Below are 26,996 nucleotides of genomic sequence, written 5' to 3'. Positions count from 1 at the left end.
TCTCATCTACTGAAGAGGTAAAGCCAGGTCATTGGTTTAGAAGTCAAGTCAACCATTAGTACGAGGTTATGTCACAGGATCCGCTAAATGGAGTGATTTTTACTTTTGTTTTATTTTTTTCTTAAATTAAAACAGAAAAATACTCAAAATAAAATAAGTTCAATAATAGTGAACATTTCAATTTCACTAGGTTTCCATAACCCTAAGAGGACATTTAATTCTACATGATTTCAGTCACTCTAGTTCTTTTTTCCATATCATACATCATTCTTTTAAAAACGCAACAACTATTAATATCCACAAAATTCAGATTCCTTTGCTCAGAGAATATCTCACAAGTATTTACAAAATAAAAAACTGTTTAAACGTTCATCAGCTTTGAGCAAGAGAAATGTAAAAAGTTGTATTCAAAGATGGTCCTTTAACTTTCCAAAGACGTGTGTTGATATTGGCATACATTCCACTCCACGTTTTATTCTAAATACATTCCTTCCCGTTTGAAATCAAACTAGTAAAACGTCTTTGAATAAGTTTGCTGATCATTTACTACTAATCCGTCCAACTGTTTGCTGTTCAACGGTTGGTGTGGAGCTATTTTCGGAGAAGAAAGAGATAATTAAGGCAAACAAAACAGCAGCGAGACTAATGCAGATTCCGTACAGGTTTTATTCACGTTAAAACACAAGGACCAGGTCGATGTCAAAGCCGCTTACAGCTGGAGAGACAAACAGACTGGAGAGTGAAGCACTTGCAGTAAGTGACAGTGAATTTGATGGCAGTGACATGACATGAGTTCAGCTAGTTCTGGATACACTTGTTGCATTTACACTGTTGATGACTTGCCTGTTTTAACGTGAATGTTGCTTTTTTTCCGTCTTTACAGCTCTATTTTCATCATTATTGTATTTATAAAAATGGAAGAAAACAATTTGGAAATAATAACAAATTTATTTCAACAACAAAGAAATAACAAAAAGAAGGTAATAAAGAAATCATTTTACCAGGATACATTATACCAGTAGGGTTTATTTCAAGCAGTAAGCATGCATTTATTTTGTCATATATTCTATTGCAATAACAAATGCAGGTTTGCTAGCCAATAATATTATTCACATGAAGTTTCATAATGCAAATTGCATTGTGTGCATTTTACTTCAACAACATGTAAGCAAAGTCCTAATAAGACTGGATGCTGTGCGTTAATGATTTAAACTCTTTCCCTGATAAAAAAAAAACAGTACATGTGATATAAAGCCTGGTGAATGAAGCCTTACCGTAACGACTTTAATTATTGACCCTTCCTCTAGCGTTTGGCTCGGCACCGACCCATTTCAGGTCTGAAGTGCATAAAAGAACCACGTACAAACACAAAGGCCTTTTGACTTTGTCAGGAATCTCTATTCAACAAAATAAATCCACTTTTTTTTCTTTCTTTCCACTGAATTTTGAAACGCTCTGTTTGAAATGATGACCTTTGTGTTGTCGCCCTGTTATCGAGTGTATACCTGCACAAAAAAACAAAACAAACAAAGACGACCACGTGAGGTCAATTCAGTACGGAGCCGTGACGTGCAGAGTCACCGACTGACAAAGAAAAGGCCCGGAGGCCCACACCGACAATAATAAAATCAATATTTTCATGGATAGGGAATTCTACCGAGGTAGCCAAAAGAGGGGGGGGGGGGGGGAATTGGATAATAGACTTTTTGGTTTTAGTGTATTTTATAGCTGATTTAAGATTTGGGTCCAAACTGATCCATCAACAAGAGAGATGGTAACGGAAAGCTAAGAGGAAGATTAACTACGGTCTGCATCATGCAAGTTGCAAGTTAAAGCAAGTCTCATACATTTGTATGTGTGTGTGTGTACAGGCTTAAGCACACACATTTGCGAACACACTTCTTGCTGTGTGCATGTCATTTCTACAATATGTAGTCAGTACTGACTGAAGTGAAAGCGATCTGCGTAGCTAAGAGAGGCTGTCAATGAGTAACATTCCGTTGCCACGGTGACTGCTTATAGTCTGGACTTCACAGCAACAGCAGCATATAAATCACACCTAAAAATCCCCAGATGCATACAAATTACAGGATATGTCTTGTTACCTATACGCCTTTCCAGGAGATTGTGTGTGTGTGTGTGTGTGTGCTTCTGTGTGGTTATTCAGGAGGCTACATAGGCACCCTTTGCAAGAATAAAGATGCCCCTTCTGACTGTGGGGACCTCTTGGACCGGTCGATCCGCCCCACAGTCACAGCACCGGGGGGGGGGGGGGGGGGGGAGACACAAAACCGCTGCATGCTGAGTCGGGTCAGCAACACTGACCTGCAGAGGGCAGAAACACACCATGGTGAGACACAAAGACACACACACACACACACACACACATGCAAAGCATATTGAACGGTATGGTGTGAGACGGCATTTATTAAGGGCCCCGCTCACCCATACAGGGAGTTATTCTGGCTGAAGTTGGGAAGTGACCAAGCTCGACGTAGTTAAATAAGGAAAAGGCCTTTTTTTCATGGAAGACATATTGACGTGTCACAGTACGAAAAAAAGCACAGGCCTAAAACTATACAATCAATATGGACTGAATTCCATTTAGCTGCTTCAGGTCCAGGGTCCGGGTATCGTCCAGGCTACTTCACTGTCCCCTTCTCCCACTGTGACAAAGTCACAATGTCTGCCTGACATAAAGATTCATATGTACAATGTATTTGCAAAATAGGGTGTTTGGTTGTTTACTTGGTCATCTGTTTATTTTTTTAAATAATCTTCTATATCTGCTTAAAGCTACAGTGTTGAATGTTATCAACCAGAAATCAGATGTTTAGGTACTGCTCAAAGAGGCTTTTTGGAGAGGACACCTACTAATTAACAATGGTTTAATTCAAATACAAATATAACAATATAACTACAATGTACGTGGAGATGATTTGTAAATGTTTTACTTGAACGTACCAAGTCAAATATTTGCATGTAAACCTCCTGCAGTCTTCACATGACTGAGCAAACTCCCGTCTGTAGAGTCATGCCGTTACGATTTTTACCGTACCTGCAACGACAAAAAAAAAAGACCAAAAGTACATCTTCATCACGCGGCAGCAGCCCTACATCGGCCCGACGCTGGTGTCGGGTCAGAAGCGCTACCCACCCGTTGAGGTTGGCGGGCTCCGAGCGGTAGGCGTTCTTGCCCTGCTCGGCCATGGTGGGCGCGTGATGCGAGCCGGCCTGGCTCTGAGTGGCCTTCAGCGCGTGGTAGTGGCTCTTCATTTCCACGGGGCTCGCGGGCAGCGAGATGCGAACCGTCCCCTTCGCGGCCCCGCGGCCCTCCGCCGGCTTGGGCTCCGGTTTGTCCGGCTCGAGGCGCTTGCGGCTCTTGTCCGGGGAGGACACGTCGATGACCCTGATGTCCGGGACGCAGGCGTTCCTCGCGACCAGCTCCGAGGTGGCCAGCTGCAGCTTCTTCATGTGGTTGATGGCTACGGCGGCGTTGTAGGCTTGCTGCAAGCAGAGCGAGTACAACGACAAATAGAAATACATTTAAAAGGAACATATGGATGGCTTCACTTCGGCCGCTTATCAACGACGACACGAGGAAGATGATGACGGGCACTTTGCTTCTGGTACAACAAACCCGAGCAAACAATAGATTGACAATACAATGGATTTACGTTTAAGTGTCGTTTTCCACTTTGGTTCTTCTGACAACGAAAGCACCAAATAATTGGCCTCGATTACCAAAAAAAAAAAAAAAAACCCGAAGCATTGCATCAAACGGTCCTTGATCAGGAAGCATTTAGGGAGGTTAATCTACTATTAACTACCTGGCCATAATGAGCTTAAGAAATCGGCGAGGACTAACCTTCCACTTGGACTTGGCAAAGTTCTTTTGGATCTGGACGCTGACTGAATAGTAGATGTCCTGACTACGGGCCGTCTTTCCGATAATCCTGGAAAACGGATGACGCAAAGGAGCGCTTTAATATATTTTAAGGTTGGCATTGATCCTAAACCCCTCCAGAGGGGAAAGGCGTGTCACGCCTATGTCATACTTATCTCTTTCAATTCACAAACATTTGATAAATCTAAGGAATATAACACATTTTATTTCACTGTCCCTCATCCAAAGAGATATATCACTCCCATTTGGTAGTAGTGCTGGACAGTAAAACTCCATTAGATCAATTTCAAGACACAACATTAGTTTAGTGTTAAAGACAATTTAACACCGTATGCTTTTTATTTAATGTTTGTATCAAAATGGTTGGATGGACGGACGCTCACCAGGGGTGTCGGAGCGCAGCGTCAGTGGAGAGGCGCATGCTGGGGTTCTTCTGCATCATGTTACGGATGAAATCTTTCGCTTCGGATCAAAAGGGGACACACAGACACACACACACACACACACGTTAGGGCGGGTTCTCCGTGGCTGCAGGCCATGTGCATTGCACATCCGTGAACTTACCAGATTCCGATATTTCATCCCAGAAGGGCGAGTCAAACTCGTACTGCGCCTTCATGATCTTGGAGAACAGTCTTGTCTCACTTTCTTCGTAGAAAGGCGGATATCCACAGAGTCTGAAACAAAAGCATTCATTACTGTTGGAGAAAAGGGAGCACTGAAGAAATGTGTGCATCGTAAATGCTCACTAGGTGGTGCTATGGCTCCACCCCTGCGTCCTTATTCTGTAATTAGGTATCTGTGTCATGTTTGATAGACACATGACTGGCAGCGCCTTTTCATCTGAAAATCCACTTAAGACCACGAGCTGATTTAACATCTCCGTGGTCCATTTTTATTTCTTTACGTCTTCCTCTCCCTGTCTCAATCTACACGTTCAACATGGCGTTGATGCTCACAGGATGTAGGTGATGACTCCGATAGACCAACAGTCCACCGCCTTGCTGTAGGGCTTCTGTGCCAACACCTCAGGAGCTGCAATAGTGAAACCATGTCAACGTGAGGCCTGCATTAGTTAGGCCTGTATGCTCAGACACACAGGTGCATGTATATTATAATGCTGTGCTTCTGTCTTAGTGTGACACCCTTGTGCTTTCTACATTTTTCCATTATATCTAAGCCCCTCCCACCCGTACACACAGTCGGTGTCCGTACATCTTTAACTAACCACACACATGTCCCTACCTACGTATCCCGGCGTGCCACAGGCCGTCGACATGATGTCATTGTCTACCATCTTGGAAAGTCCAAAATCACTGATCATGATTTTGGAGTTCTCTGCCTGGCTGTAATACAGGATGTTCTCTGGCTGCACACAGACACACAAAGACAGGAGAGCTGTTCACACTTTATAGACTTGAGAGAATTAAGATATAAGTTATCGTTTCAGAAGAACCGCCATATTTAGTGTTAAGATATGTGTTAGTGTTTTAATAGTAGCAGTGTGAAAGATAGTAAGAGTTAGATGATTAATGGTCAATCATTAGGTAATTCACTTTGTATATTCAGTTAGTATATTATTCTGCCAAAGCTGTCACTGCATACATACTAAGTATTCGAGTCTCTGCAAGGTCCTGTTGGCTTTATCCCCAAAAGTGTACTTGTGTACATGCTTCAGCCAATGCAAAAGGCCCTTTTTATTTATCCTAAATGGTACCTTGAGGTCTCGGTGCACTATGCCGTTTTCGTGCAGATAGCTGACGGCCTGCAGCACCTGCTGGATCACGCTGCTGGCGTCCTTCTCCGAGTACACCCCCCGGTCCAGTATGCGGTCAAAGAGCTCCCCGCCTGCAACCCTGTCACCAGGACGAAATGAACATCAGCGTTCACTTCGTTCGCTCTCGTTCAGGGCTCATTTGAACTAAACGTGTGAATACTCACAGCTGCATGATGAGATAGTAATGGGTCTGACTTTCATACAAGTCTTCCATCCCGACAACGTTGTCGTGTTTGATTCTGTTCGGGAACACAACATTATGGCCAGTACTGTCATAGAGGCACAACGTCATTTCCATATTTATAATGCAAACAGCCATCTACTGACTACTTAGAGAATAGGAAACATGTGTCAACGGCTCATAAGAACTCACAGAGGAATTACCTTCTTAGCACGTTGATCTCATTCTCCAGATTGAGGTCTCTTTTCTGTTTCTTTTTCACGCATTTCATGGCAAAAAGCTTTCCTGTCTTCTTCTCCTTCACCATGTAGACCTCTGAGAAGGCCCCCCTGACCATTCACACACAAACACATTGGACTGCTGTTATTAACGGTGCAGCCGCTGATTGCTTGGAAACATCACGGTGCAATAGTCTTCCCCTGGTTGCGGTAAATGAGTCTTCCCTTCTTATTGGAACGGGGACCCGAACAGCACAGAACAGGCTATTGGCCCCGTTTTCTTCCCGTCCAATCAGGGACATTTTGCATCGCACTCAAGAGGGAAATCAAAACGTACTTATAGCGATATCAAGGGCTTCAGTTAAGGTCCGCTGAAGATCTGTGCGGCTTAACTACTCTGCATGTCAGAGGCTTATTGTGGTGTTCTGTGCGGCGCTTTCTGGGAATCGGCGTTCCACCAGGTGGATTAGGTGCTTTGTGTCCCTGACGTAACAGAAGCAGTTCAATGGCTGTCCGAAAACTTAGCGCGAGAGGCAGGTATCCATGGTTACGATAAGCTGCCACAGAACAGCGCAGGCCAGCTCTCAGACGAGACGCGGAGGGCCGTTGACTGACAGGTGCCGTTACAGCCATGACTTTGCCTATAAGGATGATGTCCCTGAGGGTCGAGGGAACGTGATCAGATCGAACAGCACAGCGTGAGATCGTAAGGGTTTTCAGAGGGATTTCACATTATTCCATGAAGTAAATCCTTTCATATTCAGAAGACTAGTGTTGCTTGTACGAACTGCAGAATGATGGGGGAGGAAGGGGGGGGGGGGGAAGTGGGGGGAGAGAACAAGTTTCCCCCAAAGCATCATCCCAGCACTTTCTCCTCAGTTGCCACGGCTCATTCTGCTCCTCACATCTCCTTGAAGAGAGAGAAATCATCAATCAAGCCCCACAAAACCCCTTTTTTTTAAAAATCACCAGCCAACCCAACATGATTGTGTAAATTTGGGAGCTTAAAAGTCAAAATTGTAGAAGAGGGTTAGGAGGACGCCGTGTGCATTTTTGAGAGCGGCATTCACCCCCAAAAGAGACTTTGCGCTGATTGCCTGGAGACCATTAGGATGTTGTTCACACTATGCATGACGACCGAAGCCCAGTGGAAAAGGTTCTATTTGCTGATATCCGGTCCCTTCTGGATTATCTTCCTTTCTTTTCTTTTTTTTCTCCTTTCCTTTGTGATGGAAAAAACAAACACGCACCTCACGATGGGAAAAACAGCGCAGAGGGTTCGGTCTGTTGACACCTTCAACGGGAATGAAAGCAGTGGAGCAGTAATCCATCAACGTGACGTCTCTCGTTTTGAGTCCTCGCATGATTTCGCCTTGTAGATGACTTTGTTTGAATACTTCGGATCAAGTGAAGTAAATGTAAAATAAATGCAGGTGCAAGTCAAAGGTTTGGACACATTTTCTCATTCAATTCAATTAGAAAGTGTGTCCAAACTTTTGATTGCTGCTGTAGGTCTGAACCTCTTCGAAACGCTGTTCCATTAAAAATAATTGTTTTTTACACAGTGTGCAGGGGAAATAAAGGTAATTGCTCCAAACTAATGGGGCCATGTATTATACCTCATCTCCTGTGATCTGCTGTTCTCCAGACGCTTGCTAGACTTGATTTAACAGGAATTGGGTCAGCACCGGAGACTGTTGGCTGAGCGAATGCATGGATGGAAACACGCGGCAAAGACTTTGGTCCTGGGTGAAAACTGCTTCTTTTGCTTTAGCTAATAACTGATTTCATTATCCATTGATCAGGTAAATATTTACAGAAAAGAGTGAAAATTGTCCATCATACTTATCCAAAGCCAAATATGTTTTTTTTGTTGGACCAACAGTCAAAACCCCATTCAGTTTATTATCACGTCACACAACAACGAGCAGCAAAATGTTTTAGATCTGAGCCTTAAAAATGACCTGCAGGATTATCCTGCTATCAAAATAGGTGTTGAAGATTTTCCTTTAATCCACTTAGCGAATAATCCCCTAAATGTAGGTGCCCCAGTTGTTTTTCTTCCTTTTTTTGGGGGGGGGGGGGGGGTCAGAATTGAATGTGATTCTGGAGAAAACAATGTTAAAAGTTAAACAAATAGTATTTATTTTGGTGCTTTCCTTGTGATCGTAAAAGCCGGACGGACTGTACCTTCCCAACAGCTATTGCGCAATGTTTCCTAAGACCTCAGTAAACTTGCCCCCCCCTGCCCCATTTCAATCCAATCAAACCAGTAATCTGTCCTCCAGCTCAAACAGCATGTACAGAGTGTATTATGCCACCATGTGCAAGACACGTTTTTTACTGTAGTGCTTCAATAACCCTAAGCCACATAATATATGCTATCTCACATGAAATGAAAATGTACTTACGATCCCAACTCCTGCATGCAGTCAAACACCTCCTCAATGTTTTCAGTGACCTTCTTCCACAAGGGTTCCCCCTCTTGACGACCCATTTCTGCAGAAACCTCAATGGTGTTTTCTTTCAGTTAAGGAGGAAGAAAAGCACAAAGGTCAACACGACAATTCCACAATCTTTCGGTTTCCTTTCCTTGAAAAACGTCAATAATCCTGCTTTTTGGCCCCGACTCTTCATTAAGATCACAAGCGGAAAGTCCTCTGGGCTTATTGACAAGTCGTGATGGGGCAGGCGAGATGGTTGTCTGCTGCTCTGCTCCGGCTGTCTGCAGGAGGGTGGACAGAGGAGACGGACGTGTGTCTGGGTCTGGCTAATCCCTGCTGTAACTAGCTCACAGGGAGGTTATGAGAGGAAGCACCACACCGTGCCACCATCGAATGATACCGTGGGACTAAATAGTCTGTGAGAGATGTCGAAGAAGGAGGCAAATTGTTGAGAAAGAGTGTTGATCAAATAATGTTGGTAAATAAAAATGAAAAAACATTTCCAACCGAACTCCTCCTCTGATGTCGCCATAGAGTGATATTCACCTCTTACCTGGTGAACGATACTTTAGTCTTTACTCAATGATTATTTCTTGTGATTAGGAATAATGAGGTATATCCAATGAAGGTACTGATGAGAAGGATTAGGAGCAGGTTCCTGCCCTCTTTTTCTCTTATATAAGCGATAAGTCACAATTGATCTGGAGACCTGACCTTGTCATAGGTAGTATGTCCGTTTTTAATTCAAATAAATGAACTAATACCATACTGTAAAGAATATTCTTTGAAAGTCTTGCCATGAACATAAGGAACAATGTCAAAGTAAAGAATTGAAGTAAAGACTACAGCATTTCCCTCTGACCACTCCAGAAAAGTACCATAGTTTTGCTTCAAACTGACGAGAAGAGGGTTAGATGAGCCCCCCCCCCCCCTCCCCCCAGTTGTTATCTTCCCTCTGCAGCAGCCTAATCTTTTCTCCGACCACGATGTTTGAGCAGAAACATGCAGCAGGCTGCAGTTATACCTTGCACGCACACACACACACACACACACACACACACACACACACACACACACACACACACACACACCTCCATGAAGAGAAACCGCTGGAGCACAAACATCAAGCACTGGTGCACGAGTCGTTTGCGATGTGAAAGCCCGCAGCACTGAATAGGAACACGCAGAGATGTCATAGTAAAGGTTCATTCGGGATGATGCCACCAAATGGTCTGCGGCAAAAACAGCGACTGATCGGATATTCTGATCATGCTCGCAGCGCGCGGTTGTGGACTCCCCAAATTACCCCAAATTCACGCGCCGGCACTTACCTGGGGAGCTCCGCTCTGACTCTCCTGCCGAGTGCTCGCCGAGTTGTGGACAGCTCACTTCTCCCGGGACCGTGCGAGGACCTGTTGTCAGATCACAGGTTTCACCCATGGGGAGGGCCGCGGGGGGGAGGAGGAAGAGGAAGAGGAGGAGGAGCGGGGGGGGGGGGGGGGGGCTGGTGCACGTGGAGACTTGAGTTGCTGCTGCGGCGGGAGACGACGGCAACAAGATTTACGCGGATTCATTCAAAACGGCGACAGGAGGACGCGCATGCGCAGTTTGTGTGGCAGCGTTGAGCGTCTAGTGGCTTAATCAATACAGTGGATTATTATCAATTCATTGTGATATTCATTATATCAAAAGAAAGAATGAAAGTTTCAAAAGGGAAATAATTCTTTGATGGACTAGTTTACTATTTATTCCATCAACTTCCGTCACTTCACACCTCAGAGCAATACTTCTAACTATATCTTAGAGCTGCTACACAAGGCTGCCCATAAAATAGTAAAAAGGGGACTGTTTCAATCATGTTGCTCCTTAATATAAGCAGTTATCAGAAACCTGGTTTTAATGAAATAGAATAAGCTGTTCTAAAAAACTTTCCAATTCAATTTGAATGTAATACCTGTATAATGTAATAAATAAAGACTAGTGAATAACTAGTGATGCATATTAATAATCGCTTGTCAATTTATGTCAAGTTTTTAATAATGGAAAGCACGTTAATATAATGGTACCCATGCTCTTGAACATGGGTACACCATAAAGGGTGTGTTTAGAAACACCTGGGACAGATTGGAATGACTGCAGCATCAGGCTCGAAGTCCGTCCCAGTATACAACATGGCCTTCAGAGGCAACCTAATCAACAAGGACACAAAGCGTGTGCCCTACACAATAATTAGGGACGCATATTTTGAATCAAAAGGAACAGCTACGCAATGTTGATCCTGTTTTACATCCGTCGGGTTCAGCTTTATAGCTCGAAATTCAGCCCATCTTACTTCTAGGCACGTGACTGGACCTGCTCATCGTGTTGTCATGGATACCGAGCCAAGAGGTTGCCGTGATCGTTCTCCGTTTATGGTGTTGGTTTTGGAACTAGAATGAGTTCAAGTGCTTCCCATTAAGAAGGGGGGGTGTGGGGGGGGGGGGGGGGGGGGGGGGCGTGAGGCCTGCAGGCAACAGCAGCTCCTGTGAAGAGAGCGTCAGGTTGGATGTGGATGTTAAACTGCACAGTCGCTGCTGAGTCACGGTTAATACAGGCTGCAAATAGAGAGCCTTTGAGCGGGACTCAATGACAGATATAAGGAACAGGAAAGATTATCAAGACTTTTACATTAAGTGAAAATGTAAAATGTTATTAAATTATACATTAAGTATTATCGGCTGAATGTGAATAAAGTTAAGTTCAAGTTGAAGCTTTTTCCTAGTTTTCCGACGGGGACAAGTGCCAGTTTACATTGTGTTCATTTCAGGTTTAAGCGTGTCAGATTATTATCACTAATTGTGTCATTAAAGGGACAAAGCCGTCCAAAAAACAAAACAATTAATATTGCCGCAGGCTCTTAGAGATCTATTGCGACTAACAGCACGGTCAATGGGATTAGACTAACAGGATCAGGTAAGTGTTCAATGCCTTACATAACGGGTCAGACTCATTACATCCACAGACCTTCAGAAATCATTCAACAAAAAGCTCCTCGGTACATAAAGGCACTGAACAAAAATGAAAGGTTTTCAATAAGTTCTAAAGTTAATTGAAATTGTGCAAAGGTTGTTCACTGCTTACATAACCTGAGATTAAAGGGAATAAAGTACTTGCATAAAACTAGAGACACAATTCTCCATTTATAGGATTAAAATACCAGTCCAAAAAATATGGTTTGGACGAGTACCTGTTGATCGGCTACTTCTGAGGTTAAAACAAGAACACCTTCCTGTTTAGAGTAACACAAGTTGGGCCCCAAAAATGGAAAATTAACAGCATTTTCTCTGGTACTTTGCTACAGTAGTTTTGAGGTATCTTCATTTTATCATATACTATTTGAGCCACTGCAAACCTGACAGCTAGATTTACTAGCTTATTTACTTAAAATTGACTTTTTTTTTTAAATAGGCAAAAAAAAATGCTGCTTGAATATTAATGAGACAATACTCATATGTCACAATGAAAGTACTTTTGAAAGGTTACCAAGGTGACGTACAGAATGGGAGAAAACACCAGAGAGAATAAGACCTCAGGGTTTATCAAAACAAGAAACATAAAACATCAAAGTGCAAGATCTTTATTTGATATATCGTGATGTGCCGTCCAGGCGGCACCAAGTTGCAGCAGAACGATGAATGCATAAGGCGCCTTCTCACGAAAACAAACAAACTGTTCATTCATTTGATTTTTGGCTATTCTGCCTGCACATAAATAGGAACACCTGCAAAAGATAAAAGATAGCATTTATAAATAGATTAACCAGTCCAGTAAGTCTCTCTCTGTAAAAGGACAAGGCTAACGGTAGAGTGAGATATAAAAAATCAAAAAAGAAAAATGAATAAAAAAAAGAAATTGGAACAAATTTAACTGTTATATCTTATCTACCTGTTTTTTTTTTCTACAAATATTAAACATAGAACTTTGTGTACAGTAGCATTAACTCACCAAAATATTTCTAAAAAAAACCAACATCCTATTCAATACGTGGTCTGCTGCAGGGCTGAGCCCAGCAGTTATTGGCAACAAAGATTCCCAGGTTCAGGTCTCCACAAGCCTCAGTTACTTCTCCTAAATTGTATAAAGAGGGACCGCTCATCCCTCCCCGACCATTCTGTATCATCTTTGGCTTTGCAGGAGTCAAGTCTCACATTGGGGGGCTTTTCCACACAGAAAGCGCGCACACACACAGCAGAGTATGCACGTGTGCGTGGAAGCCTTACGACCATTGGACCTGAGCTCCCGCTTTCGAGTGCCGCTTGGCCTCCATGATGGAGAAGGCCTCTTGCTCCTCGCTCATCTCCGTCAGCCTCTTCTCGTCCAGGAACAACACCAAGGAGTCCCTCATGTCCACCACGTCGATCATCTGTTGAAGGACCCGCTCTTCTTCCACCTGTTGCTCTGGTGTCTTGTCTGCCATACAAACACACAGGCACTCTGTATTGTGGCTATAGGAAATCTTGATAATTCACCTATCACAGGCAAGAACGTGACACGGGTTGCTGGTAGTGCCAAAGCTAATAAATATAATATGCATTGCCAGAGCACTGATGTTGATCATTTAAAAAAGGAAAACATCAGCAGTGATTATCTCAACAGCCTTGGCTGTGCACAAACTGATCTCTACTAACTGCTTCAAAATCAAAAAGGACTATTCAAGACGCGCACCAAAGTACACACCATTCAGCTCCATGAATTTCCTGAGCTCCAACTCCAACATGCTCTGCTTGTCCTCCAGCTCCAGCTGCCGAGACCTGAGAGAAACACAAACACTCTGCTGTGGCTGCAGGTCATGTGACACATACAGTGGGACTGCAAACATGACCGAGTGCCAACGAGGTGAGAACACACAGTAATCCCCCCCCCCCCCCCCCTTGTGACCTTAATGTGTCACCTCTGCTTTGCACAAGAGCTGTGTTGTATTACCAGCATGACTACTCCGGCTTTTAGCGTGGGTGACTCTTTCCCTCCCCCCCCCCCCCCCCCCCCCCCTTCTTATTTGAAAAGTTGCACACTCACGCCACCATGAGGTCAGACTCCTCAGACACCAACGCGTTCTTCTCGTGGACCAGTTGGATCCAGTTCTCGATCATTTCTGGAGAACCGGCGCTGCCTGGAAGGGGGGGGGGGGGGGGGGGGGGAAACAATGGTGTCAGACAGAGTCTATGGAATCTCCATACTGCCCAGTAACAAAACCCATGTAAGAAAGCACATCTATTGGAATCCAGCAGAGTTGTCAAATTGATGCATTTAGTATTCTGTTTTTTTATGCATAATTAACTAAATGCGTATTTACCATTTGCCGAGCAGCCACTCCCTAGTTGTTTACTTATTTAATTATTAATTTCTAAAATCAACAGCAGCTCATTTGGGGGTTTTATTTTTCTCCAGAAGAGTAAGGACCTAATTTACAAGTCGGCATCTTAATTCCAGCACAAAACCACTAGTTTCAGTCGCATGGAAACATAGAATCTGTGGAAAACAACAAGTCTGCCGTTAGCGGGGCGGATGCTCTCACCAGCTTCTCCTCGCAGCGTTCTCTCCAGCACGACTCCCTTATCCTCCAAGTCCTTGAAGGTCACCTCGATCTCCTCCAGTCTCCGCTGGATGGACTGCAAACCACGGGTAACAAAAAAAAGAAAGGGGCTTGAGGTAAATCTGATGAATCACTATTTGAATACAACGGTAGTTGTTGATGGCAATTTCCTGCAAGAGCAATATAAATACATCCCATGATAACTGGATAATTGCCAGTGTAGGAGTCAGCCATTCTCACGCCGGGTTCAAATTGCAGATCCAATCACGAGAGACTTCAGATAGATTTAGCGTTGGTGGTGTTTAATCTCACCCGCCATAGTATTTACTGATTTATTAGAATTCAGAAAGTTACTTATAATGAAAACCAAACATGTCACACTGCCGCTGCATCACATTTAAAAGGTTGGACTTTAATTGAGAAATGTTTGTCTAGAGAACAATCAGTCCCTGTAGGGGTGCTTTTATTTCATGTTTTACAGTGTTTTTGAGATGCAAATGAGTCAGTGGGTGAAATTGGAGAAGCCACTTACCAATACAACATAAACCAGCTGTGGGTGTTGCAACGCTGTGAGAGACACTGACCTGGGCGTTGCGCAATCGCTGTAATTCGCACGTCTTGGCTCGCCGCTCTAGTGTCCTCATCTTCATCAACTCCATTTTCTCAGCCTCAACCGGGTCTGACGGCACCGTCTGAAACTACAGTGTCAGCATTGTAAGTCTACTGCAGCTTAAATAGAACAGGCTCACCATCGCGTAAATATCTGCTTTATTCCTCTCCTTACTTTCTCATCAAACAAGTCAACATCTTGCTCAAACATCTCATCATCATCATCATCCTCCTCCTCCTCCTCCTCCTCGTCCCCGCCCTCTTCGGAGGCGCTGTGAGCATGTCTGAGTGTTGTTTCTGTGGTACAAATGCAAGACAGATGTTGAGTCAAATCTTTTTCTCCACCAAAGATCAAAGAGAAGGAGCCCTTCCTCACCCGCTGGAGGATCAACGAGGACACTGAGCCGGGTGTCTCTGCTGATTCTCGGGGACGACAGATTCCAGGGGGAGAACTTGGAGCGCACGCGGGCCTGCCCGCTCGGCGTCTCTTTTCTCCTGAAGCAGCGCCGGTTCCTCTGGTCCCGCATGTGGTTTGTGGTGGTCCCGCTCCAGTAGCCGTCCTCCTCCTGCCCATTGGTGCCCTCTGGCTTAGGAGGGCTCCGACCTCCCGCCGTCGCTGAAGAAGAGGAGCAGGAGGAGGATCCGCCGGGGGTCTCAGAGTCAGAGTCCACGCTGAGGCTCTGAAGGTTCACAAGGACGCTCTTCTCCTGATCCGTCAGCTGAAGCTTTCGGAGAGATTGCTTTGGACGGGAGTCTGGCGCCTTATCGAGCGTTGGAGATGTGAGCGCGTCGGTCGCTGAGGGGTTAAAAAGTTGGACTGTGCGAGGTTTCGCAATCGGAGGAGAGGGCTGAAGACTGGGTGTCGCCTGCTGAGAGCGGCGGGGCTTTGGCACGGGACAAACCTCAGTTTCAGGTGGGGGATGAGTAGGAGATTTGGACCTACGTGGTTGTTCGGGCTCCTCTTTGGATTCAAGAAGATGGGGGTCCTTGTCTTCAGGCGTATGTGACTGCGAGTGAGCAGAGGGACAAAAGTCCAGAGTATGCTCAGACTCTTTGTCTGATGGAGACGGCGTGTAATCATCACTGGAAAGCATGTTCTCCTCGTTGGTTCCATCGGAATTCTGAGTAAAGAAATGTTATAGAAAAAGAGAAGAAAGAGCACAGCTCCTGTTTAATACGTTTTGTTTCTCCCCCCCCCCACCCCTCAGACTCCAGTGGCTTTGACACTAGAACTCTCATTAGTTGGGGCCCCAACTGCGGCGAACGAGTTTGAAGACATCAGAGCGGGCACCAGAAGGACGATCTATCACGCAACCGAAGATTGTGTCACTCGAGCATTGTGAACAGAGGGATTCAACACGGAGTCCGAGCAGCGGAAGGGGCTAGAAGGGCATCTGCTCGGTGACCCACCTTAGACGACGCTTCAGCGCTGTCTACCAGCTCCAGTTCTTCAGAGTGCAACTCACAGTAGAATCTCCCTGAGGGGGACATCGCACAGACGAGCAGGAGTCAGACAAGAGAATGTTGGAGGTGCTAAAGAAGAAAGACTGTTCTTTTTTTAATTATTAATGTCATTTTGACCCTCTCGGTGGGTCTCTGTGCAAATTATTAATTTCATGAATTAATAAATAAGCGATTCTTCACTTGGCAATTAACATTGCTGTTTAACCCAGAAATGCGAGCGCTTTACACTTGAACCGAGGAATAATCAAAACATTACATCCAACATTTATAGATGCCAAAAAAAAAAAAGAAAAGAATCAAAACAATAATTCAAAAGGGGTGTTTGTATCCCAATAGTTCCTGTGAACATGGAAAAGTGATTATTTTATAAGACAAACCTGTAGTCTGCTCAAAGGTGTACCCTCCCAGTCTGAGAGTGACGCTGCACCGATGGCAGGTGAAGCAGCTCCGGTGGAAGAACTTGCCCTCAGCACTGATGCGCTCCAGCACGTAGACCCTCTGACCACAGAAGTAACACTCATCGCTGTTTGTCATCAACGCACCAGGTTCAGGTGCAGGTTCCAGATCTAGAGCCGGATCCGGTGTAGGACTGGGCTCGGGGGAACCGGGAAGCCCCTCCAACTGAGAGAAAAGGAATCAGGAACATTTATTGCCAAAGTAGGTTAGACATGCAAGGAATTTGAAAAGGCACAATGAGACGAGTACAGAAAGCTGCACAACGCACAATGTCCTCATCGCCCATCCTTTTTCTCTTCACAGTTGCCAGCTGTTCCTGCAGAGGAAATAAAAAAACATTGACCGGTTATGTATAAATAATAAAACATCTTAATGACCAACTTTTCTTGTTATGAAAAAATAACAATTTTCCCAAATAGTTCACACAGGTAAAGGAAGGATGCAAGTCGCAGATGGCAAAAGAGCTGAAGGCTCAGACGTAAACTCCAGCCACTGTTCTTGAAAAAACATTCCTGGTTGCTGTGTAAACAGTGCACACACAGTCACAGAGGGCGTACCTTGCGCCTTTGCAGAGAGTTGAGCTTCAGCTTGTTCAGGAAAAGAACAGCTGACTGGGTCTGGGAGAAACTCAGAGGCTTGGTCGACGGCAGGAAGGCAGCTAGCTCTGTAGCTAAGAAAGACAGTAAATTGCAAATTCATGTTTACCTTACTGTAGCACTATGCTGCACACCAAAGACACCTGAGCCTCAGTGTTGGCCTACTTGCAGCTCTGCATTTAGCAACTTGAAATATTCCAAGTCTTCTTTAATATCTTCAAGGTGCATCATTTTATGTTGATACTCCCAGGAATATAAATATCCCGTCCAACATCCAACTTGTCATTTCTGTAGCGCCGCAGCAGCTGAATTCAACTTGTAAATCCACATAAAAACTCGTCAGCTCTTGCCCTGAATACCCCTCCCATCCTCCCATCATTCAGTTAAGGTAACCGGAGAGTGACAGCTCCCTCCAGCTTGCACATCAGGCGGTGGACCCCAAGCAGAGCAGCATCACACACACACACACACACACACACACAGCATTCATCACACCCACTTCAGCTCATTCGGTGCCTTTTAAACGCTGGGCACACATTTACGCTGCAAAGACTATAAAAACACCTCTGCTACAAACAAATCCTCCCTGCGTGCAGGAATAGTAGATCCTCCACGAGAGACGCCAGCCCCATCCGACCTGATAATCACCGTCCACACGGTGACTGTCGGCTCCGTCTGCTGCTGCTGCTCCACTGGCTCAGTGCAGGATAACAGCCCTACCAGTGGAGCTGGCTCCAAGCACAGCACTAGCCATGTAAGCCGAATGAATTCTGGGTAACGGGCTCTTAAAGAGACAGCGGTGATTCGATCGCTTCTCAACACATTTCCGTGGGAAGGCACCTGACCCTTTTAAGTAAATGCTAATGCTTTGCAGTGTCTAAGCAACCAAGAATGACGCTGCAGTCACCAAAAGCCAACCTCAGAAATATACAATAATATAAATAGCATTTAAAAAGACATCGGTTAATATATATTAAAATGTGGTGAACAGACAAGGTCTTGTACCCCTAAACCTTTACCTTTTGCTGGCCCATTGAAGGCCTTTTGGACCTGGGTGAGGTACAGGACCATGGACAACTTGTCTATCTGACCACTTTCAGTGAAATCAGTGGCAGACATGACAGGCGGGACGCCCAGCTCCTTCTCTAAAACGCTGAAGGCCAGTTGGTGGTTGTGAACAGCACTGGAATCATCCAAAGTGGACATGTCACTGTGTAGGAAAAAGGATAGCTGGGATTATTAGCCTACATTATCACGTATAGATGGACAGACTTCTCGTAGCAAAGAGGACAATTGCGTGTGCCGTGTTAAATGTAAATATTGAACGCAAACTTAAAAAGAGCTGTGTTAAAGACATCTCGCAGGCCAATGCCAGAAGAAGAGCAACTCACATGAGCTCCGGCCTGAAGTGGTGGATGAGAGCACACAGAGCCAGCCCGGACCTCCAAGACTGTGTAAAATCCTTCACATTGACGTTGTCATAGCCCGCAGTGTGTTTCCTACACCATCGCAACAACTCTGTAAAACTGTTGACTGAATCTGAGGACACAAGCAAAAACTAAATCATCAGACCACGCTCTACAAACACACGTGTGCAGTTTCAGAGTGTGTTCATTCTTTTACGAGGTGTCGCTTATGACCACATTGCACTTCCTCCTTTACTCAACACAGCTGAATGTAGCCATGGCACAGGCCTCGAGCGACTTATGAAGAGCAGCTCACCCTTACGCACTGAAACCAACTCGCTCTTCTGTATCTTCATCGATGGATTGGATTGAGTAACCTCATAGAGGTGCTGTACCTGAATAAAGTGACAGGTAGATTAATACACTCGGACTAAATTAACCCTCAACGAGTTCATCAAAGAGAATTTCAAATATATTGTTCAATTCAATCAATCACTTGTTCTTTACTGTAAACCATTCAGACAACAATTATATTTTGTCAAGCCACAGAAATTATGAATATTAGCAGTTCTAGTTAAATAATATATATAGAAAATGAGGAATGCAGAATAAAATATCTATGGAGCAGTTACCTAAACAAATACTTATTTCCATAAATAAAGCCTATTTTGACGATTAGAGTGACTGTGTTGTTTAAATATGAAAGGAAAACAGTTCTGACCTGGTTGGCCTGAATGGATGACAGGTTGGCTCTTGTGTACCGCGTTTTGGGGTTAATGCTGTAACCAGCATAGTTTTTGCTGGTGTTTTCAGGCGTGGTCTGAGACAGGACCTGGTAGATACTTTCTCTGTAGGATTGAGAAGAAACAAAAGTAATTTAGAGCCAAGCACATCCCCCACCCCGAATCAATCAATAAATGGAAACACAGAGGGGAGATTGCATTTAACAGCGTACTTTACACACTTTTAGCTTTACTGAGAGATTAAATCACTCTGCATGTAGGCTCTTTTTTTTAATCTAGATGACTATTGTCTATATGGTTGGAAATAACCAGTAAGTTTTTCAATACTTTGATGTGTATTCCCATTAGGGTTTTTTATAATTATTCAATCAAAGCAACTATCACATTAATCATCTCAGGATGATCAGGATATCCACAAGCAATCTAACAAATGTTGCCACTACTCTTTACAATACTTTCAGTGCGGTCCATTCATTTGGAAATGTATAAATATCTGTTCAGTTCCCCTCAGACTCAAAACGTCATACTAACAGCACAACAGGGGAAGTAAGAAACCGGAAGTAGCAGCAGCATCATATCATTTGCGGTTCGGTGGTTTTCGGAAACCGGCTCACCGCTCAGCCAGGACCTTGAGATGTGGGACCCCCATTCCCCAGCTCCTCACCATCCACGCCGTGTCAAAAGAAGCTAGAAACCCACGGGCGATACCGGTGCCCAGGGGCCAGAAAGGCTGCGGACAACAGGGCACGACTTATTATAGCACACATAGCACAACCTGACAGTCGACAGCGTGCCATGTAGAAAAAGTGATGTGGAAACCAAAGGGAACGGCTCCAAAAGAGCTGTCGTCTTCATGCAAACACTCAGACTTCACGGTGCAGAACGGAGACACAGTGGTTATTAAGTTAATATTCAAACATCAAAAAATGTTCACAATGAAAATGCTTAAACACTGATGTTTTTCAAATATAATGTTTTGCATATTTAAGATACGAGTTTAGCCTATTAGTACTTAGAAAATATGCTAATTAGCACAGTAAGTACAGATGAAGCTGATATGGGGGGCTTTAATTATTGTATGCGACGGCTGAATTGATGAAAATAAATCGCGGCTTTATATATATATATATATATATTAGTGCTATTCAAACAGGAGAATCGCCAAAGTTATGAGAACTTTAATCTCTGTCCCAAATTTGATTGCAATGTTTTCACTCAGAACCCCAAATGTGAACCTGCTACTGATGCTGAGGGTTTCATCTCCTGGGGACCATGAACGCATGCATTACCGCCAGCCCATCTATGCAGACTGAAATATTTACATGTAACAAAAAAATATAAGGATCGAATGATCTACCAACACCACCAACCCTTGAGCCACGGTGCTCAAGTGAAGAATCTAAATCTCTCTCTACAGATGTCGCCCCTACCTCCACCAGGCAATCTCCGACAAGACCCATCAACAATTTCTTCCCCCTCTTCTCCCTGACCAGAGAGGCATTCTCCGCACGGTGCATGCAGGTGAAGTCGAACATGGCCACGTCTGGCTGGCCGGCGTGGTTCTTAGCAAACTGCAGGTCGGGCAGCTTGCCACCTGTGGAGAAGTGGGCAGCATCGTGTGCGTAGCGGTGCAAAGCCTCGCGGTCCACGTTTGCAGGGGCGAGCAGCTCCTCTGCGTTGCTGTAGTCCTGCAGAGACACAGTGAGAGGCGCGATCGCATAAGTCGCGCTGTCTCGTTATGATGTACGAGTGAAACTTCTCAGGTTTGGTTTGCAGCTTTAACGACAAGGGCCGGGCTGCAGAGAAGGACGTTTTTTTTTCTTTTTTCTCCCTGGACAACCTGCAGGGCCGTCTCATCCACCCGGATTATTTCTTTTTTTCCCCTCGCTGGCCAAGAATGCAGCGCGTGCCAAAAAGAAACCTTTTCTTGCTGATGGATGTGTTGTTCTCACCTGTTTAATGACCCCCTTCTTCAGCAGGCTCTTCTTCTTGGCAGTCATGACAAAGTAGTGGGTGTCGTCTTTGTAGTAGACAATATTCTCCAAATCAATACCTGGAACGGACGATGGCGAGAGAGCGTGATAAAAAGTGTGGGAGAATCAGGGGGGGCCGACTTCAACAACAGCTGCAATTTCAGAGTGATTTGTTTTTTTCTACAGGATTAATTTGCTTGCATTTTTTTGTACTAGTTTTCGTGGGTCAGAGGGAATTAAAAAAGTCATACAAGTGGGTTTCAACAGGGTTACGTTGCATAATTCCCGTAAGGCATGTTGCAAACCAGGGTGCAGAGGCAGTCGGTAAACAAGGGCGGATTTCATCTGGGTTGGCGCTGTCACAGGAAATTAACTGAGGATTGGAACGTAGATTAAAGGCCTCGCTGCCCTTTTCACACTGCACATTGAATCCGACCCGACAGTGTGTGCATTAATTTCATGCCTTGAGGGTTTATTTCGGCAAAAGTCGAATGAAAATAAGAGTGCTGCTGTATTTATTAGCATAGACGTGGCTCAGTGACTCTTGTAATTCCTGTCCGCACGCAAGTGCAAGCCATTGGTACGAGATGAATTACTCTGAGGCAACCAATTTCCTCTTTTCTTGCTTACATGTTAAAACCATTTTTTGGAAATAGAGCACATGGTTGCCTCACAGCTTATCTTCCACCCAGCGGAGCGGAGCAGTAGATGTGTAGAGGAGTTCCTACCCGTCTCAGTGAGCAGCTCTAGGAAGAACTTCTGGTTGTAGATGCGGGCCACGCCGCTGATCTCTGCTACGTGGGCCTCTGCGGCCGTGTGCCTGTTGATGAAGTTGGTCGTGATGCCAATGGCCAGCTTGCCCCTCAGCTCCTTGTGCTTGAAACCTGGTGGTTTTAGGAGGGACGAGAAGACGAAAATGGGGCTGATGAATGCTCACTTACTGAATACAGCTGCCAGAGGAAGCTTGTGACTGTGTGGAATCACCAGACCTCACAAATTAAATCAGTTTGTCTCACCGTCAGGGACAAACCGGCCTCCTCCAGCAGAGATGAATACGTCAAACTGGAAGGATGCAGCAGGATGAGACCCTGGCTGTAGCTTGGCCATCCAACCTGTGAGGAACACATCAAACTTTGATGATATCAACTTTGCTGCTTTACATACTGATGATGGTTTGATGATGGCTAAGAAATAAATAGACAGAGTGACCGCTCTTTGGCAAATGAGAGTACCGTTTTCTCCCGAGGGCTCAATCAAGCCCTGGAACTCCACTCCAGTGTGCACCTCCACCCCGAGGAGAAGTGACACCTTCAAAAGAACCAACTGCAGCTGACGGATGCCTGAAAAGACAATGTCAATTTCATCAGAATATTTTTTGGGGGTTCTTCAGGATACTAAGTGCACAATTATGCAAACAGACAAATTATGCATATTTTGAGCTTGTGCTGTAGTTAAATAATGAATTCTGATACTGACTATTTTGATATATAACCAACATGAGATGTCCTTAAATTTGCATGATTTTGTGAGAGCAGAGAAAAGCGCTAGTCGCTCACTGATGTGATCCAGCGCCCCGGTGCAGAATCGGCCGTAGAACTTCTTGGCTCCGAGCCCGCGGAGGTCGTAAATGGTGAAGGGCCACAGGTGGAGGACATTGTTTCTGGAGAAGCTCTCTCTCTTCTCCAACAGCACCACCTGAGCCCCCAGCAGGGCCAGTTCGATGGCCGTTCTCAACCCACATGGCCCAGCACCCAACACAAGACACTGAGAGAGAGAGAGGAATATGCATGGATGATTTGCCAAATAAAGAATAAAGGCTTCGGGGTAAAAGTCCCGCGGGGCAATGTGGGCAAGATTCTCTGCATGGTTCAGAGTTCATTACGGTCGTTTTTTTTTTGATTATCTCGAGCCCTCAACAAACAAAACTGAACCGGATTTAAAGCCGGTGTAGTGTGCGACTTCTTAGAATGAAAATAAAATATTATTCAACTAAGAAAAGCCGACCACATCCTTTTTAAACACACAAGAAGACAAAGCAGGTCTGTAGTTGCCACTACCTTGTTTTTGGTGCAGGCTTTTCCTTGATTGTAATCCGGGTGAGATGCCCTTTTGTCGAGCTTAGTCCACAGCGCTTTGGCCTTCCAGTAGTTCAGTCTTTGCTTTAATTTGATGTAGAAGCTCCTGAAATCCTTGGGATTGATGTCCAGTTGTCGGCAGAGCGCAGCAAAGTGCTGCTTCACATCCTTAACACTCTGGGCTTGGACAAAGAGGTCAAAGGTTTGGTGTGACGGGTTGACCGGATCCATGGTGAACGATGAAGGTCACTGGGTCCGTATGGTTAACTCTGAAAGAGGAAGTGAGCAGAGCTATTTAAAACTTCCGTCCTGCAGATGACTAGGATGAGGGGATACGAGTACTGTAACCGACGAAAGGGCTACAAAGCCCTTGATGCCTTTCTTGTTACCATTTATAGAGCCGTCTACCTTGTTGTGGGAAGTCTTCTCACGCTCGTCTAAATATAGTCCAGATGTTAAAATGTGTAGAACCTCCTTGTCTTGGAGTCACGACTGACTTCCTCAATGTGTTTTCTGCGGCTTTTCTTTTTAACGAATACTCTGCAGTGTTGCAACAACACACCCACAGCAGAGGTGTTATTCTGTCTAACTGCCTCAGGAGATGTGCAGTGTGAAAGAGTGCAATGGAAACAAAGGGGCTGAAACACACAATGAGTATGTAACATTTTCCATATGTCTGGGACGAAGTAACTTATGAGTATCACCTCAACCGAACAATAAAAAAAAAATTGATTTGACACGAGTAAAAATGGATATCAGATATTATTGAGTGTTTGGCTGTTGTTAAGTATCATACTATGGCAAGTGTTTGCATAGAGTTCGGCATAATGAAACACCATAGAATTATTTAAAGACAAAACTTCCATAAGAAGAACTTTTAGTTTATAAGATAATCTGCTTCATCTGCTCACTATTCTCTCATTTAACTGATCGATGGCTTGGTCTGTAAAACATTTATCAAACTACAGTCCAAAGGCCAAATACATTCAATTCTCTGCAATGTACGATAAGGTGAGGGAGGGAATTCTCACATCGAGATCCCTGCAACAGCGGAGTCATTACTAGAATAACCGCTGAACTAAACGTTGCAGCTCCTTTAGAACAGGAGAAGTAGTGAGTAGTTGTTTCTTAATTATAATTCACCTGTCTTATAATCTGAATGATTTGGTATAATTAGAAGCTCACAATCTGTCAACATTTACTTAAGGGAGGTTATGTTTGCAAACTACTGACTCCACAGCTAGCATGATAAATAGATCATAACAATATACTAAAACAATAAAAGCCTTTAAATAGCACCATTTCCACAGAACATACATACCCACCACATCTCAACGCTTCTCTAGCTGCGACTTGAAATAAAAGCCATGTGCAAACACCAAGACAGTATGTGTACAGTGGAGAGGTTTGCAGCACACATTTCCTGTAAGTAAAACACAGGCATCACTTCCTGGTGACGATGGTTCACAGCAATTTTCTTCTGCTCATAATTCTGCAGGCCCTGACTTCCACCTGAGTACGTGATTACAGGCACAGACCGCTGCATCATGTGTGCGCATGAATGTGCTGGTGTAGAAAATTGCTGGAACACGTATTTAAGACCAACATTCTTCTCTCGTACGCCTTGATGCCATAGATACTGACTTGGGGAGAACGTGTCAACGCGCATTAACTCTGTTGCATATGGTTCAAGTTACTAAAAACCAGTTACTAGATACAAAAGTCAAACAACAACAACAACGCCGGAGGCTCTATGCCATGGAGACTCAACACAAAGGCTTCAACTTGAAAGCAGAGCAGAGGTGAACGTAATCCAACTTTAACGAACCACAATTTTTCAAAATAATCATACAAAAGGCCAATAAAATGTTTGATTTCTACAGGATGATCATAATCTAAAAATAAATAAATCAGTAAACGTCCCCTTTTCGGTTTCTCAATCCATTTCTTAACGGGCTGCAAATGGAGTCAGCGTTCTGCCAGAGAAAAAACAAGAATAAAACGGCAAGACGAGCTGTCAAAAGACTAAAATAACTCGGCCGATCATCTTTTATCTCATTTCAAAAGGAGGCTGCTGTATTTTAACTGTTGTGTAAACTTGAACAGGAAATACATCAAAAACACAAAAAGGATAAACTACTTCCCATGAGGTTAGAATCACCTTTTGTGAGGCTACTAAAAATAGTTTGCAGATAGATGCAGAATGAAGTGACACACACTCACTCACTCACTCACACACACACACAGACTCACATTCTCTCTCACACACATAATCATCATCATCTGACTTGTGGTAAGCAAGTTAGAGCTAGAGCTGGAATTCTGTGGACAAGATGGGGCGGAAGCAACCAGGATTTAAAGGGTGAACTGACCTAATTTTCCACGTGTCGGATCCGATTGACCCACCTGGTTTCGAGCGTAATCTCCGCTCAGTGTCCCTGGCAACGTCAACCAGGATGTCGGATCGAACTCTGATCTCCAGCCCGCCAGGTTTCTAGATAGAGGACACTAAAAAGGAAAATGGATGGAGCGGGGATAGAAAATAAATAATATTCAATGTACCGAGAGAAATCAAAGCGTTTAAATGTCCTCACACAGAATAATGGAAGCTGGTGAGGTGTGGCTGTGCACGGGAAGGCTGCATTGACAACACTTGAATGAGTTGTGTTGATTTCACAACGTCACCTCGTGCCAGCGCAGACGTTGAAAATATTGCTATGCGAGCTGACGTATGAGGCAGCAAATATCGTTACATTCCGTTCTCTTTTCAGTGAAAGTAAGCTGTTACGCAATTTGAATGTCATTAGAAAGTTTCAGCACATCACAGTGTACAAAAACCTACCGACAAATGTTACAACTTAATACGAAATAACTTACGAAACGAACAAACAGAAGAAGAAGAAAAAATGACAACAAAAACTACAAACAGGATGTTTTCTTACAAGTCAAATGTGAGCGAAGTTGGATCAGAAAACGCGTCCCGAGGTAACGGTAACATCAGCCGGGTTGGCACCAATTAAAGTGTGGTCGAGGTTTCGTTTGCATGGCTGTTTGCCTTAATGTCGACTACATAGGTGTAACGAAGCGAGCGGCGGCTCACCTGCCTCTCTCGCGCGCGCGCACACACCGCGCGCGTGGAGCCTCTTCCGGGAGCTTCTGGCAACGGCTGACGACACGTGACCACCAGAGGGCGGGGTTTTTAAGGTGTCGCGCTTCTTCTTCACAGCAGGGAGCCACTTACCTTATTTGTTTACTGCTCTTTCCTCCTTTGATCTTGTTCATTTTTTTACTCTTCGTCGTGCACTTTACCCACTTTTGAGGCTGTAATATTGTAAATTTACCTGCTGCGGGACTAATAGAACATTATATTATTGTATCTTTTATTGTTTTACATTTTACAAATTGAAGTAGACAACACCCTGATGTTAATGTTGGCTTTACTTCCGGCGTGATTTTTCTGTATCCATGTGTTTAGTCAGAATAATACACGCAAGAGAAAATCTGACAAACAAGATTTGTCAGACATGGTTTGTACGTGCACTTTGCACTCATCTGTTGAATAAATGTAAATATAA

General features: G+C 44.3%; 2 protein-coding genes across 7 annotated transcripts; both read right to left on the bottom strand.

Moving 5' to 3' along the window:
• Positions 1 to 675: 675 nt before the first annotated feature.
• Positions 676 to 10,007, bottom strand: camk1gb (calcium/calmodulin-dependent protein kinase IGb). 2 transcript variants are annotated; one of them, XM_037481200.2, is made up of 13 exons: positions 9,859 to 10,007; positions 8,495 to 8,606; positions 6,069 to 6,194; positions 5,849 to 5,923; positions 5,625 to 5,763; positions 5,153 to 5,276; positions 4,867 to 4,942; positions 4,472 to 4,584; positions 4,291 to 4,369; positions 3,869 to 3,956; positions 3,158 to 3,507; positions 2,965 to 3,058; positions 676 to 2,325 (listed from the first exon to the last, which is right to left on the bottom strand). In XM_037481200.2, the coding sequence occupies exons 1-12, from the start codon at positions 9,965 to 9,967 to the stop codon at positions 3,001 to 3,003; spliced, it is 1,449 nt and encodes a 482-aa protein (XP_037337097.2). In that variant the 5' UTR covers positions 9,968 to 10,007; the 3' UTR covers positions 676 to 2,325; positions 2,965 to 3,000. The 2 variants fall into 2 exon arrangements, with proteins under 2 accessions (XP_037337097.2, XP_037337104.2); XM_037481207.2 differs by having other exon boundaries at positions 8,495 to 8,808; positions 9,859 to 9,947.
• Positions 10,008 to 12,127: 2,120 nt separating this feature from the next.
• Positions 12,128 to 26,585, bottom strand: mical1 (microtubule associated monooxygenase, calponin and LIM domain containing 1). Of its 5 annotated transcripts, none has more exons than XM_037481186.2 (25): positions 26,522 to 26,585; positions 25,794 to 25,929; positions 23,404 to 23,690; positions 22,903 to 23,110; positions 22,579 to 22,686; positions 22,363 to 22,458; positions 22,075 to 22,230; positions 21,326 to 21,426; positions 20,804 to 21,061; positions 19,988 to 20,103; positions 19,352 to 19,478; positions 18,947 to 19,025; positions 18,616 to 18,763; positions 18,244 to 18,434; positions 17,186 to 17,298; positions 16,897 to 16,944; positions 16,550 to 16,793; positions 16,119 to 16,186; positions 15,085 to 15,829; positions 14,884 to 15,005; positions 14,684 to 14,797; positions 14,082 to 14,175; positions 13,583 to 13,676; positions 13,244 to 13,317; positions 12,128 to 12,976 (listed from the first exon to the last, which is right to left on the bottom strand). In XM_037481186.2, the coding sequence occupies exons 3-25, from the start codon at positions 23,650 to 23,652 to the stop codon at positions 12,783 to 12,785; spliced, it is 3,747 nt and encodes a 1,248-aa protein (XP_037337083.2). In that variant the 5' UTR covers positions 23,653 to 23,690; positions 25,794 to 25,929; positions 26,522 to 26,585; the 3' UTR covers positions 12,128 to 12,782. The 5 variants fall into 5 exon arrangements, with proteins under 5 accessions (XP_037337083.2, XP_037337080.2, XP_037337082.2 ...); XM_037481183.2 differs by having other exon boundaries at positions 25,828 to 25,929; XM_037481185.2 differs by lacking the exon at positions 26,522 to 26,585 and adding an exon at positions 26,364 to 26,514.
• Between the last annotated feature and the right edge of the window lie 411 nt (positions 26,586 to 26,996).

This window comes from Pungitius pungitius, chromosome 1 (genome assembly GCF_949316345.1).
Source record: "Pungitius pungitius chromosome 1, fPunPun2.1, whole genome shotgun sequence".
Lineage (NCBI taxonomy): Eukaryota > Metazoa > Chordata > Actinopteri > Perciformes > Gasterosteidae > Pungitius > Pungitius pungitius.
This window is presented reverse-complemented; position numbering and strand designations above follow the sequence as displayed.

Excerpts from the sequence above, each read along its gene's own strand:
- camk1gb (XM_037481200.2), bottom strand. The coding sequence starts at position 9,967 with ATGGGTGAAACCTGTGATCTGACAACAGGTCCTCGCACGGTCCCGGGA. Across the intron at positions 8,607-9,858 it reads GTCAGAGCGGAGCTCCCCAG|AAAACACCATTGAGGTTTCT; the intron begins GTAAGTGCCGGC and ends CTTAACTGAAAG. Across the intron at positions 4,585-4,866 it reads GGAGTCATCACCTACATCCT|ACTCTGTGGATATCCGCCTT; the intron begins GTGAGCATCAAC and ends CTTTTGTTTCAG.
- mical1 (XM_037481186.2), bottom strand. The coding sequence starts at position 23,652 with ATGGATCCGGTCAACCCGTCACACCAAACCTTTGACCTCTTTGTCCAA. Across the intron at positions 16,187-16,549 it reads CACCTTTGAGCAGACTACAG|GGAGATTCTACTGTGAGTTG; the intron begins GTTTGTCTTATA and ends TGTCCCCCTCAG. Across the intron at positions 14,176-14,683 it reads AGCGATTGCGCAACGCCCAG|TCCATCCAGCGGAGACTGGA; the intron begins GTCAGTGTCTCT and ends CGTGGTTTGCAG.